Source organism: Salmo salar, chromosome ssa13, assembly GCF_905237065.1.
Source record: "Salmo salar chromosome ssa13, Ssal_v3.1, whole genome shotgun sequence".
NCBI classification, from domain to species: Eukaryota; Metazoa; Chordata; class Actinopteri; order Salmoniformes; family Salmonidae; genus Salmo; species Salmo salar.
Window position 1 is genome coordinate 110,360,721 of NC_059454.1, and position 13,625 is coordinate 110,374,345.

General features: G+C 45.4%; 1 protein-coding gene across 1 annotated transcript in view; it reads right to left on the reverse strand.

Moving 5' to 3' along the window:
* Nucleotides 1-12,976, reverse strand: part of LOC106568558 (TEK tyrosine kinase, endothelial) — a 58,812-nt gene extending 45,836 nt beyond the window's left edge. Inside the window, exon 1 of the mRNA XM_045692673.1 lies at nt 12,729-12,976. Coding sequence (XP_045548629.1) covers nt 12,729-12,831 — 103 coding nt within the window. The 5' untranslated portion in view covers nt 12,832-12,976. The remainder of the gene's footprint in view (nt 1-12,728) is intronic.
* Between the last annotated feature and the right edge of the window lie 649 nt (nt 12,977-13,625).

Here is a 13,625-nt window from a genome sequence, read left to right on the forward strand (position 1 = left end):
TTAGAGTGGAGGGGAGGCAGGTAGCCTAGTGGTTAGAGTGGAGGGGCGGCAGGTAGCCTAGTGGTTAGAGTGGAGGGGCGGCAGGTAGCCTAGTGGTTAGAGTGGAGGGGCGGCAGGTAGCCTAGTGGTTAGAGTGGAGGAGCGGCAGGTAGCCTAGTGGTTAGTGTGGAGGAGCGGCAGGTAGCCTAATGGTTAGAGTGGAGGGGCGGCAGGTAGCCTACTGGTTAGAGTGTAGCGGAGGCAGGTAGCCTAGTGGTTAGAGTGTAGGGGCGGTAGGTAGCCTAGTGGTTAGAGTGGAGGGGCGGCAGGTAACCTAGTGGTTAGAGTGTAGGGGCGGCAGGTAGCTTAGTGGTTAGAGTGGAGGGACGGCAGGGTAGCCTAGTGGTTAGAGTGGAGGGACGGCAGGTAGCCTAGTGGTTAGAGTGGAGGAGCGTCAGGTAGCCTAGTGGTTAGAGTGTAGAGGAGGCAGGTAGCCTAGTGGTTAGAGTGTAGGGGCGGCAGGTAGCCTAGTGGTTAGAGTGGAGGAGCGGCAGGTAACCTAGTGGTTAGAGTGTAGAGGTGGCAGGGTAACCTAGTGGTTAGAGTGGAGTGGCGGCAGGTAGCCTAGTGGTTAGAGTGTAGAGGAGGCAGGTAGCCTAGTGGTTAGAGTGTAGAGGAGGCAGGTAGCCTAGTGGTTAGAGTGTAGAAGAGGCAGGTAACCTAGTGGTTAGAGTGTAGAGGAGGCAGGTAGCCTAGTGGTTAGAGTGTAGAGGGGGCAGGTAGTCTAGTGGTTAGAGTGGAGGGGAGGCAGGTAGCCTAGTGGTCAGAGTGGAGGGGAGGCAGGTAGCCTAGTGGTTAGAGTGGAGGGGCGGCAGGTAGCCTAGTGGTTAGAGTGGAGGGGCGGCAGGTAGCCTAGTGGTTAGAGTGGAGGGGCGGCAGGTAGCCTAGTGGTTAGAGTGGAGGAGCGGCAGGTAGCCTAGTGGTTAGTGTGGAGGAGCGGCAGGTAGCCTAATGGTTAGAGTGGAGGGGCGGCAGGTAGCCTACTGGTTAGAGTGTAGCGGAGGCAGGTAGCCTAGTGGTTAGAGTGTAGGGGCGGCAGGTAGCCTAGTGGTTAGAGTGGAGGGGCGGCAGGTAACCTAGTGGTTAGAGTGTAGGGGCGGCAGGTAGTTTAGTGGTTAGAGTGTAGAGGAGGCAGGTAGCCTAGTGGTTAGAGTGGAGGGGCAGCAGGTAGCCTAGTGGTTAGAGTGGAGGAGCGGCAGGTAGCCTAGTGGTTAGAGTGTAGAGGAGGCAGGTAGCCTAGTGGTTAGAGTGTAGGGGCGGCAGGTAGCCTAGTGGTTAGAGTGGAGGGGCGGCAGGTAACCTAGTGGTTAGAGTGTAGAGGTGGCAGGGTAACCTAGTGGTTAGAGTGGAGTGGCGGCAGGTAGCCTAGTGGTTAGAGTGTAGAGGAGGCAGGTAGCCTAGTGGTTAGAGTGTAGAGGAGGCAGGTAGCCTAGTGGTTAGAGTGTAGAAGAGGCAGGTAACCTAGTGGTTAGAGTGTAGAGGAGGCAGGTAGCCTAGTGGTTAGAGTGTAGAGGAGGCAGGTAGCCTAGTGGTTAGAGTAGAGGAGGCAGGTAGCCTAGTGGTTAGAGTGTAGAGGAGGCAGGTAGTCTAGTGGTTAGAGTGTAGGGGTGGCAGGTAGCCTAGTGGTTTGAGTGGAGGGGAGGCAGGTAGTCTAGTGGTTAGAGTGTAGAGGAGGCAGGTAGCCTAGTGGTTAGAGTGTAGAAGAGGCAGGTAACCTAGTGGTTAGAGTGTAGAGGAGGCAGGTAGCCTAGTGGTTAGAGTGTAGAGGAGGCAGGTAGTCTAGTGGTTAGAGTGTAGAAGAGGCAGGTAGTCTAGTGGTTAGAGTGTATAAATAACAATTTGTTCTTAACTGACTTGACTAGTTAAATGAAGATTTTTTTATATCTTCACCTTTGCTGACATGTTTTTTTAGTAAAGCAGGAACATTCAGCTAAGATCAAGTGAATATAATGTTCCTGTCATTTCCCCAGTAGCTACTGTTGTAAAGAATTCCTTCCACACAAGCAGCCAGCTGATTGTGTTCTGCCTATGTGTTAATCTTCAGGAAACCTCGCCCTGCTATTGTTGTTGAAGTAAGAATAGTCCTGAGGACTCCTGAGAACCAGGGTGTAGGTTTATAGGGGGGAAGAATATTCCTGGGGACTCCTGAGAACCAGGGTGTTGGTTTATAGGGGGAAGAATATTCCTGGGGACCCCTGAGAACCAGGGTGTAGGTTTATAAGGGGGAAGAATATTCCTGGGGACCCCTGAGAACCAGGGTGTAGGTTTATAGGGGGGAAGAATATTCCTGGGGACCCCTGAGAACCAGGGTGTAGGTTTATAGGGGGGAAGAATATTCCTGGGGACCCCTGAGAACCAGGGTGTAGGTTTATAGGGGGGAAGAATATTCCTGGGGACTCCTGAGAACCAGGGTGTAGGTTTATAGGGGGAAGAATATTCCTGGGGACTCCTGAGAACCAGGGTGTAGGTTTATAGGGGGAAGAATATTCCTGGGGACTCCTGAGAACCAGGGTGTAGGTTTATAGGGGGAAGAATATTCCTGGGGACTCCTGAGAACCAGGGTGTAGGTTTATAGGGGGAAGAATATTCCTGGGGACCCCTGAGAACCAGGGTGTAGGTTTATAGGGGGGAAGAATATTCCTGAGGACTCCTGAGAACCAGGGTGTAGGTTTATAGGGGGAAGAATATTCCTAGGGACTCCTGAGAACCAGGGTGTAGGTTTATAGGGGGGAAGAATATTCCTGAGGACTCCTGAGAACCAGGGTGTAGGTTTATAGGGGGGAAGAATATTCCTGGGGACCCCTGAGAACCAGGGTGTAGGTTTATAGGGGGAAGAATATTCCTGGGGACCCCTGAGAACCAGGGTGTAGGTTTATAGGGGGAAGAATATTCCTGGGGACTCCTGAGAACCAGGGTGTAGGTTTATAGGGGGAAGTGCTATGTTTTGCTCTTACAGCATTTAAAAAAATATATAAATCTAATATTAAAGTGTATTAAAGTGTATTAAAGTATTAAAATATATAAATCTAATATTAAAGTGTATTAAAGTATTAAAGTATATAAATCTAATATTAAAGTGACACATTAAATCCAGTTGAGTTTAAACATCATCACCAAGGAGCCACATTTTAATATGAAAGGCTTCATCTCTTGTACAGCTGAAGTCGGAAGTTTACATACAACTTAGGTTGGAGTCATTAAAACTAATTTTTCAACCACTCCACAAATTTCTTGTTAACAAACTATAGTTTTGGCAAGTCGGTTAGGACATCTACTTTGTGCATGACCATAAGTCATTTTTCCAACAATTGTTTACAGACAGATTATTTCACTTATAGTTCATTGTATCACAATTCCAGTGGGTCAGAAGTTTACATTTACTAAATTGACTATGCCTTTAAACAGCTTAGAAAATTCAAGAAAATGGTGTCATGGCTTTAGAAGCGTCTGATAGGCTAATTGACATAATTTGAGTCAATTGGAGGTGTACCTGTGGATGTATTTCAAGGCCTACCTTCAAACTCAGTGCATTTTTGCTTGACATCATGGGAAAATCAAAAGAAATCAGCCAAGACCTCAGAAAAACAATTGTAGACCTCCACAAGTCTGGTTCATCCTTGGGAGCAATTTCCAAATGCCTGAAGGTACCACGTTCATCTGTACCAACAATAGTACACAAGTATAAACACCATGGGACCACGCAGCCGTCATACCGCTCAGGAAGGAGACGCGTTCTGTCTCCTAGAGATGAACGTACTTTGGTGCGAAAAGTGCAAAACAATCCCAGAACAACAGCAAAGGACCTTGTGAAAACGCTGGAGGAAACAGGTACAAAAGTATTTATATCCACAGTAAAACGAGTCCTATATCAACATAACCTGAAAGGCCGCTCAGCAAGGAAGAAGCCACTGCTCCAAAACCGCCATAAAAAAAGCCAGACTACGGTTTGCAACTGCACATGGGGACAAAGATCGTACTTTTTGGAGAAATGTCCTCTGGTCTGATGAAACAAAAATAGAACTGTTTGGCCATAATGACCATCGTTATGTTTGGAGGAAAAAGGGGGAGGCTTGCAAACTGAAGAAAACCCTCCCAACCGTGAAGCACGGGGGTGGCAGCATCATGTTGTGCGGGTGCTTTGCTGCAGGAGGGCCTGGTGCACTTCACAAGATAGATGGCTTCATGAGGCAGGAAAATTATGTGGATATATTGAAGCAACATCTCAAGACATCAGTCAGGAAGTTTAAGCTTGGTCGCAAATGGGTCTTCCAAATGGACAATGACCCCAAGCACACTTCCAAAGTTGTGGCAAAATGGCTTAAGGACAACAAAGTCAAGGTATTGAAGTGGTCATCAAAAAGCCCTGACCTCATTCCTATAGAAAATATGGAGGCAGAAATGAAAAGGCGTGTGCGAGCGAGGAGGCCTACAAAGCTGACTCAGTTACACCAGCTCTGTCAGGAGGAATGGGCCAAAATTCACCCAACTTATTGTGGGAAGCTTCTGGAAGGCTACCCGAAACGTTTGACCCAAGTTAGAGACTGTAAAGGCAATGCTGCCAAATACTAATTGAGTGTATGTAAACTTCTGACCTACTGGGAATGTGATGAAAGAAATAAAAGCTGAAATAAATCATTCTCTCTACTATTATTCTGACATTTCACATTCTTAAAATAAAGTGTTGATCCTAACTGACCTAAGACAGGGAATTTTTATTAGGATTAAAATGTCAGGAATTGTGAAAAAACTGAGTTTAAATGTATTTGGGTGAGGCGTATGTAAACCTCCGACTTCAGCTGTAGCTGATAGTGTTTAGGGAATTACTCAATATGAAATCCCAAATGGTCCCTATTCCCTGTATACTACTTTTGTCTGAAGTAGTGCACTATAAAGGGAATAGGGTTCCATTTGGGACTCACCCTCAGATGATTACGGGCGTTTCTGTTGTTGTGTTCAAGCAGGGTGAAGTGTAGGGGATGGAGTGATGCTGTCATGGCTGCCTTCCAACTAGAGTTAAAGTAGTGTGTGTGTGTGTGTGTGTGTGTGTGTGTGTGTGTGTGTGTGTGTGTGTGTGTGTGTGTGTGTGTGTGTGTGTGGCAGACAGACAGACAGACAGACAGACAGGAGGCTGGATGTGTTACTATGACACGGTTTGCTACAAGAGTTTATTTCTACCCTATAAACCCTACATTATAAACTATCGTGTCAATGTCCACAACTTTTATGTTTAAACTGGTTGGGACAGTGGTAAGGTCATGTGCTACACGTCTCAGACATAAATACATGGTGCTATTTAAAGACCATGAAACCTGAAGGGGAATAATACAGCTATTTCATTTCATCAACATAGTTGGATGTTCACTGAGTATAAACATTCTCACTTCTGTTTCATATGACCACAAATCTATTCTCAGACCTCCACTGTGTTTGTTTCATTTCTGTTCAAGGAAAATCTCATGTTTTTTGGAAATGTGAAATGTGGAAATGTGAAAGGAATGTAGGAGAATATAACACAATAGATCTGGTAAAAGATCATACAGAGAAAAAAAAAACTGTTCTTTTGTAAAAACAAATTGCACCATCATCTTTGAAATGCAAAAGGACATAATGTATTATTCCAGCCCAGGTGCAATTTAGATTTTGGCCACTAGATGGCAGCAGTGTATGTGCACAGTTTGACTGATCCAATGAACCATTGCATTTCTGTTCAAAATGTTGTATCAAGACTGCCCAAATGTGCCTAATTTGTTTATAAATAACTTTTCATGTTCAAAACTGTGCACTCTCCTCAAACAATAGCATGGTATTATTTCACTTTAGTAGCTACTGTAAATTGGACAGTGCAGTTAGATTAACAAGCTTTCTGGCAATATCAGATATGTTTATGTCCTGGGAAATGTTCTAGTTACTTACAACCTCATGCTAATCGCATTAGCCTATGTTAGCTCATCCGTCCCGTGGAAGGGACACCGATCCCAAATAAGTTTTAAGCAGTAATACAGTTGGTTATGGCATTGATTTTGACAACTGAAGCGCAGCCAATCCATCCGTGACGCACAGTGCCCATAAGTGTGCACATGGAAAAAGCAAGATGTAGTTTTTAACATAGACATTTTTTTAAATGGTATTAAAAAAACAAGCATAGCCTCCCAATGGAACCCTGTCCCTGTACCCCAGTGGGACCCTGTCCCTATATCCCAGTGGAATCCTGTCCCTATATCCCAGTGGGACCCTGTCCCTATATCCCAGTGGGACCCTGTCCCTATATCCCAGTGGAATCCTGTCCCTATATCCCAGTGGGACCCTGTCCCTATACCCCAGTGGGACCCTGTCCCTATATCCCAGTGGGACCCTGTCCCTATACCCCAGTGTGACCCTGTCCCTATACCCCAGAGGGACCCTGTCCCTATACCCCAGTGGGACCCTCTCCCTATACCCCAGTGGAATCCTGTCCCTATATCCCAGAGGGACCCTGTCCCTATATCCCAGTGGGACCTTGTCCCTATATCCCAGTGGGACCCTGTCCCTATATCTCAGTGGGACCCTGTCCCTATATCTCAGTGGGACCTTGTCCCTATATCCCAGTGGGACCCTGTCCCTATATCCCAGTGGGCCCCTGTCCCTATACCCCAGAGGGCCCCTGTCCCTATCCCCAGTGTCCCCCTGTCCCTATATCCCAGAGAGACCCTGTCCCTATACCCCAGAGGGCCCCTGTCCCTATATCCCAGTGGGACCCTGTCCCTATATCCCAGTGGGCCCCTGTCCCTATACCCCAGAGGGCCCCTGTCCATATCCCCAGTGTCCCCCTGTCCCTATATCCCAGAGAGACCCTGTCCCTATACCCCAGAGGGCCCCTGTCCCTATATCCCAGTGGGCCCCTGTCCCTATATCCCAGTGGGCCCCTGTCCCTATACCCCAGTGTCCCCCTGTCCCTATATCCCAGAGAGACCCTGTCCCTATACCCCAGAGGGCTCCTGTCCCTATATCCCAGTGGGACCCTGTCCCTATACCCCAGAGGGCCCCTGTCCCTATATCCCAGTGGGACCCTGTCCCTATATCCCAGTGGGCCCCTGTCCCTATACCCCAGAGGGCCCCTGTCCATATCCCCAGTGTCCCCCTGTCCCTATATCCCAGAGAGACCCTGTCCCTATACCCCAGAGGGCCCCTGTCCCTATATCCCAGTGGGACCCTGTCCCTATATCCCAGTGGGCCCCTGTCCCTATACCCCAGTGTCCCCCTGTCCCTATATCCCAGAGAGACCCTGTCCCTATACCCCAGAGGGCTCCTGTCCCTATATCCCAGTGGGACCCTGTCCCTATATCCCAGTGGGCCCCTGTCCCTATACCCCAGAGGGCCCCTGTCCCTATATCCCAGTGTCCCCCTGTCCCTATACCCCAGAGGGCCCCTGTCCCTATATCCCAGTGTCCCCCTGTCCCTATACCCCAGTGGTGTATCAGTGGTGTCTATTCATGGTTGCCAAGGGAAGGCCAGGCTTCCCCCTAAAATTGACCAAGAAAAAAAGAAAGAAACATAAACATTTTAATCTCTCTGTGTTTTCATACATTTTCCTTCAATTCACAAGAGAGCGAAACAGCGCCCCTCTGTCTCTCTATGTGTAGCCCATCTATCTGATGCTGTCTGGTCAAAAAGAGTATGACATTGTTGCCGCCAGTAGCATTTGATGCAAGGGAAGCCAGCGAGCACTTGGCCTCCCTTTATATAAAAAAAAGTATAAAATAATAGCCAATCAGCGTTGAGCTAAACGGAGTGAGCTCAACTGTGAATGGTCCTGGCACACCAAAAAAAAAAAAGTGTTAAGGGAAGCCAGTTCGGATTTGGCTTCATTCCAATCACAGAGCAATACGTCATCGATAGAAACAACTTGAATTGTTGCATCTCGTTGTGTTGTTGTCCTCCAGTGGCTAGCTAGCTAACTAAAACTGGCCCTTTCCTAAATGATCCATGCATGGAGATGGGGATCTGGACTTGTGGTTTTACTTAATTCTCCATACTGACCAATGATTATAACGGTGATTCTGATCCAACCATTAATTCATACATTGTTGTGCCCCTGACCTGAGAGGATGTTAGTTCAATATGTAGCTAGATGTAGAAGGCTAATGTTAACTAGCTAACGTTGCCCATGAATGGAAGTTAGGCTAGCGAGCAAAGCATTTTACCCAGGTAGCCAGGGACAACAAAAACTAACAGCGGGTACTGTATGACAGAGTGATGGACCGTTTAGGCAACATGATGAAAGACAGGAGGAAGGCATTGACGTTTCTCTAGGGTGAGTCAACATGTTTTTCTGCTTGAATGAATACACACACACACACACACACACACACACACACACACACACACACACACACACACACACACACACACACACACACACACACACACACACACACCAGAACCATGGACAGCCACATCGTATTTAGCTTACGTTGATTGGTCTAAATTGTTTTTAGTATCTTTTAGTTGTCACGCTGTTAGACTAAGGATAGGTGATTTGATGTTGAAATGTTGATGTTGAAATGGTGCTGGAAGAGTAGAGGCAGCTCCTGTTTCCTTTGCGTCATGAGGTAACTCTCTGTGTTTATAAATCAAAAGTTGTTTAGTGAAGCGAAAATGTCGAAAACATGAACTTTCTTGACCCTTGCTGTAGATCATGTAACTGTTTGTTACATGCAGTATGCTTTGTGGACTTCACCGGACAGATGTTGCTCTCTGGTTTTGTAATGAAACAAAGGTGTGGTTGAATTTATTCTGCCACTGTGTCTTATTGTCTCAGCCTTTAGGTCTATATATCACGGTGTCAAGGCATATGAACTAACAGGTTACAGAGCAAACAACACAATTATCACAACACCTATGTTGTAATAAGGCTTTTGTGTTTTCTGGCTTGGCTTCCCCGATGATTTTACCCACACACTGCTACTGCGAGGTGTTAACCATGGACCATGTCTGGTCCACATGGTATCAGATCATAGAAACAGAACCAGATAGCGCGCTCTCTCTCTCTCTCTCTCTCTCTCTCTCTCTCTCTCTCTCTCTCGTGCCTTCAGAAAGTGTTCATACCCCTTCACTTATTCCACATTTCGTTGTGTTACAGCCTGGATTTAAAATGGATTAAATAGATTTTTTTCCCCCCTCACCCATCTACACACAATACCCCATAATGACAAAGTAAAAATATGTTTATAGAAATGTCTAATTTATATAAGTATTCACACCCCTGAGTTAATACATGTTAGAATCACCTTTGGCAGTGATTACAGCTGTGTCTTTCTGGGTAAGTCTCTAAGAGCTTTACACACCTGGCCATGCAGTCATGGGTGAACAGGGAGTACAGGAGGGGACTGAGCACGCACCCCTGGGGAGCTCCAGTGTTGAGGATCAGCGTGGCAGATGTGTTGCTACCTACCCTCACCACCTGGGGGCGGCCCGTCAGGAAGTCCAGGATCCAGTTGCAGAGGGAGGTGTTTAGTCCCAGGATCCTTAGCTTAGTGATGAGCTACACTTTGACTGGAATATGTTTGATGGTTCGTCGCAGGGCATACAGGATTTCTTGTAAGCTTCTGGGTTAGAGTCCCGCTCCTTGAAAGTGGCTGCTCTACCCTTTAGCTCAGTGTGAATGTTGCCTGTAATCCATGGCTTCTGGTTGGGGTATGTACGTACAGTCACTGTGGGGACGACGTGCTCAATGCACTTATTGATGAAGCCAGTGACTGATGTGGTGTACTCCTCAATGCCATCAGAAAAATCCCGGAACATGTTCCAGTCTGTGCTGCAAAACAGTCCTGTAGTTTAGCATCTGCTTCATCTGATCATTTTTTTATAGACCGAATCACTGGTGCTTCCTGCTTTCATTTTAGCTTGTAAGCAGGAATAAGGAGGATAGAGTTGTGGTCGGATTTACCAAATGGAGGGCGAGGGAGAGCTTTGTACGCGTCTCTGTGTGTGGAGTACAGGTGATCTAGAATTTTTTTCCCTTTGGTTGCACGTTTAATATGTTGATAGAAATGAGGTAAAACTGATTTAAGTTTCCCTGCATTAAAGTCTCCGGCCACTAGGAGCACCGCCTCTGGGTGAGTGGTTTCCTGTTTGCTTATTTCCTTATACAGCTGACTGAGTGCGGTCTCAGTGCCAGCATCTGTCTGTGGTGGTAAATAAACAGCCATGAAAAGTATAGATGAAAACTCTCTAGGCAAGTAGTGTGGCCTGCAATTTATCACAAAATATACTCTACTTCAGGCGAGCAAAACCTAGAGACTTCCTTAGATTTCGTGCACCAGCTGTTGTTTACAAATATGCACAGACTGCCCCCCCCTCGTCTTACCGGAGTGTGCTGTTCTAGGATATTCGTGATCGTACCTCGTCTAATTTATTGTCCAATGATTGCACGTTGGCGAGTAATATTGACGGTAACGGCAGCTTTCCCACTCGCCTTTTTTCGGGTCCTGACCAGGCATCCGGCTCTTTGTCCTCTGTACCTGCGTCGTTCCTCTTGCAAATAACGGGGATGTTGGCCCTGTCAGGTGTTTGGAGAATGTCTTGTGCTTCTTGTTTGTTCTACAAAAAATCTTTGTCTAATCCGAGGTGAGTGATCTCTGTCCTGATATCTAGAAGCTCTTTATTTGCCGTAAGATACGGTGGCAGAAACATTATGTACAAAATAAGTTACAAATAACGCGAGAAAAAAACACATAATATCCCAATTGGTTAGACGCCCGTAACACTGCTGCCATTTCTTCCGGCGCCATTTTGAATGTTGTTGATCCATCCTCAGTTTTCTCCTATCACAGCCATTAAACTCTAGAACTGTTTTAAAGTCATCGTTGGCCTCATGGTGAAATCCCTGAGCGCTTTCCTTCCTCTACGGCACGGTTTCCCCAAACTCGGCACACCAGGAGGTGCACGTTTTAGGCTTTACCCAAGCACTACACAGCTGATTCAAATCATCAACTAAATCATCAAGCTTTGATCATTTGAATCAGTTGTGTAGTGTTGGGGCAAAAAAACAAAATGTCTACCATTTGGGGACCGAGGACTGAGTTTGGGAAACGCTGCTCTACGGCAACTGAGTTAGGAAGGACGCCTCTATTATTGTAGTGACTGGGTGTATTGATACACCATCTATAGTGTAATTAATAACTTTACCATGCTCAAAGGGATGTTCAATGTCTGCTTTTAAAAAAATATATGTTTTACCCATCTACCAAATCAAATCAAATGTTATTGGTCACATACACGTGATTAGCAGATGTTATTGCGGGTGTAGTGAAATGCTTGTGTTTCTAGCTCCAACAGTGCAGTAATATCTAACTAAATGCTTGTGTTTCTAGCTCCAAAAGTACAGTAATATCTAACTAAATGCTTGTGTTTCTCGCTCCAACAATACAGTAATATCTAACTAAATGCTTGTGTTCCCAGCTCCAACAGTAATATCTAACTAAATGCTTGTGTTTCTAGTTCCAACAGTGCAGTAATATCTAACTAAATGCTTGTGTTCCCAGCTCCAACAGTACAGTAATATCTAACTAAATGCTTGTGTTTCTAGCTCCAACAGTAATATCTAACTAAATGCTTGTGTTTCTAGCTCCAACAGTACAGTAATATCTAACTAAATGCTTGTGTTCCCAGCTCCAACAGTAATATCTAACTAAATGCTTGTGTTTCTAGTTCCAACAGTGCAGTAATATCTAACTAAATGCTTGTGTTCCCAGCTCCAACAGTAATATCTAACTAAATGCTTGTGTTTCTAGCTCCAACAGTACAGTAATATCTAACTAAATGCTTGTGTTTCTAGCTCCAACAGTAATACCTAACTAAATGCTTGTGTTTCTAGTTCCAACAGTGCAGTAATATCTAACTAAATGCTTGTGTTTCTAGTTCCAACAGTGCAGTAAATATCTAACAAATTACACAACATATACCCAATACACACACATCTAAGTAGGAATGAATGAAGACTATATACATATGGACGAGCGATGTCAGAGTGAAACGGACTAAGATACAGTAGAATAGTATAGAATACATTATATACATATGATATGAGTAATGCAAGATATGTACGTTTTTAAGTGAATGAGATATCGTGAAATAGTATAGCCCTTCTTTGCGAGGCATTGGAAAACCTTCCTGGTCTTTGTGGTTTAATCTGTGTTTGAAATTCACTGCTCGACTGAGGGATCTTACAGATTATTGTATATGTGGGGTACAGAGATGAGGTAGTCATTCAAAAATCATGTTAAGCACTATTATGGCACACATAGTGAGTCCATGCAACTTATTGTGTGACTTGATAAATTAATGTTTACTCCTGAACTTGCCATAACAAAGGGGTTGAATTCTTATTAACTCAACATTTCAGCTTTTTATTTTTAATTCATTTGTAAAAATGTAAAATAATATATATAAAAATATAATTCCACATTGACACTATGTGATATTGTGTGTAGGCCAGTGAAAATACATCTCAATTTAAACAATTTTAACTTCAGGCTGTTAACAACAAAATGTGGAAAAAGTCAAAGGGTGTGAATACTTTTTGAAGGCACATGTCTCTATGGACAGATCTCCCTTGTAAAAAAGGTTGAATAATGACCTCAATATAAATAAAGGGTCAATGAAATGTGCTAGATAACCCAAAAGGGATTCAGTAGTGTAGCGATACATACCCGGAGAGAACCAGTAGACCAGACACAGAGTAGAGTAGAGATGATAACACATGATCCTCCAGCGGTAGGCTGGTAAAGGCTCCAGGGCGTCCAGGGTGTACATCCACACAGCACTGCTGGTCCGAGGTGCTCAGACTGGGAATACAGAGAAAGACCAAACCCCTGAGGGTGTCAGAGAGACCCATCAATACACATCTCTTCACAGTCTGGCTGGCTCTGAAAAGTCTCTAAACCCACCCTCCCTTTCCCTCCCTGCTTTTCCCTCCCCTTTCTTGCTCGCCCCAGACCCCTAGCTCTCTTTCTTTTTCCTCTCTGCTCTCTCTCTCTCTCTCTCATTCTTACTCTCTCTCTCTCTCTCTCTCTGTGTGTCTCTCTCTCTCATTCTTTCTTTCTCTCTCTCTCTCTCTGTCTCTCTCTCTGTCTCTCTCTCTCTCTCTCTCTCATTCTTTCTTTCTCCCTCTCTCTGTCTCTCTCTCTCTGTGTCTCTCTCTCTCATTCTTTCTTTCTCTCTCTCTCTCTCTCTCTCTCTCTCTCATTCTTACTCTCTCTCTCTCTCCTTCTTTCTCCCCCTCTCTATCTGCTCTCTCTCTCTTTCTTGTCTCTCATGTCTCTCTCTCTCTCTCTCTCTCTCCCAGGCATTGGGAGTTACAGTTCCTTTTCCTGTTTCCTCTTCATGTCAGGATGGGAGGAAAAGAAAAGCCTCCCAGTCTGAACAGAACAATGTCATGATTTTAATTACCATTCCTAGGTTACATCCCAAACAGCACCCTATCCCCTATTTAGTGCACTATGTTGGACCATAGGACTCTGGTGTAAAGTAGTGCACTACATAGGGAATAGGGTTCCATTTTGGAATGTATCCCTAAAGGCCCCTTGGGGAGGGTCCTTAGAACAGTC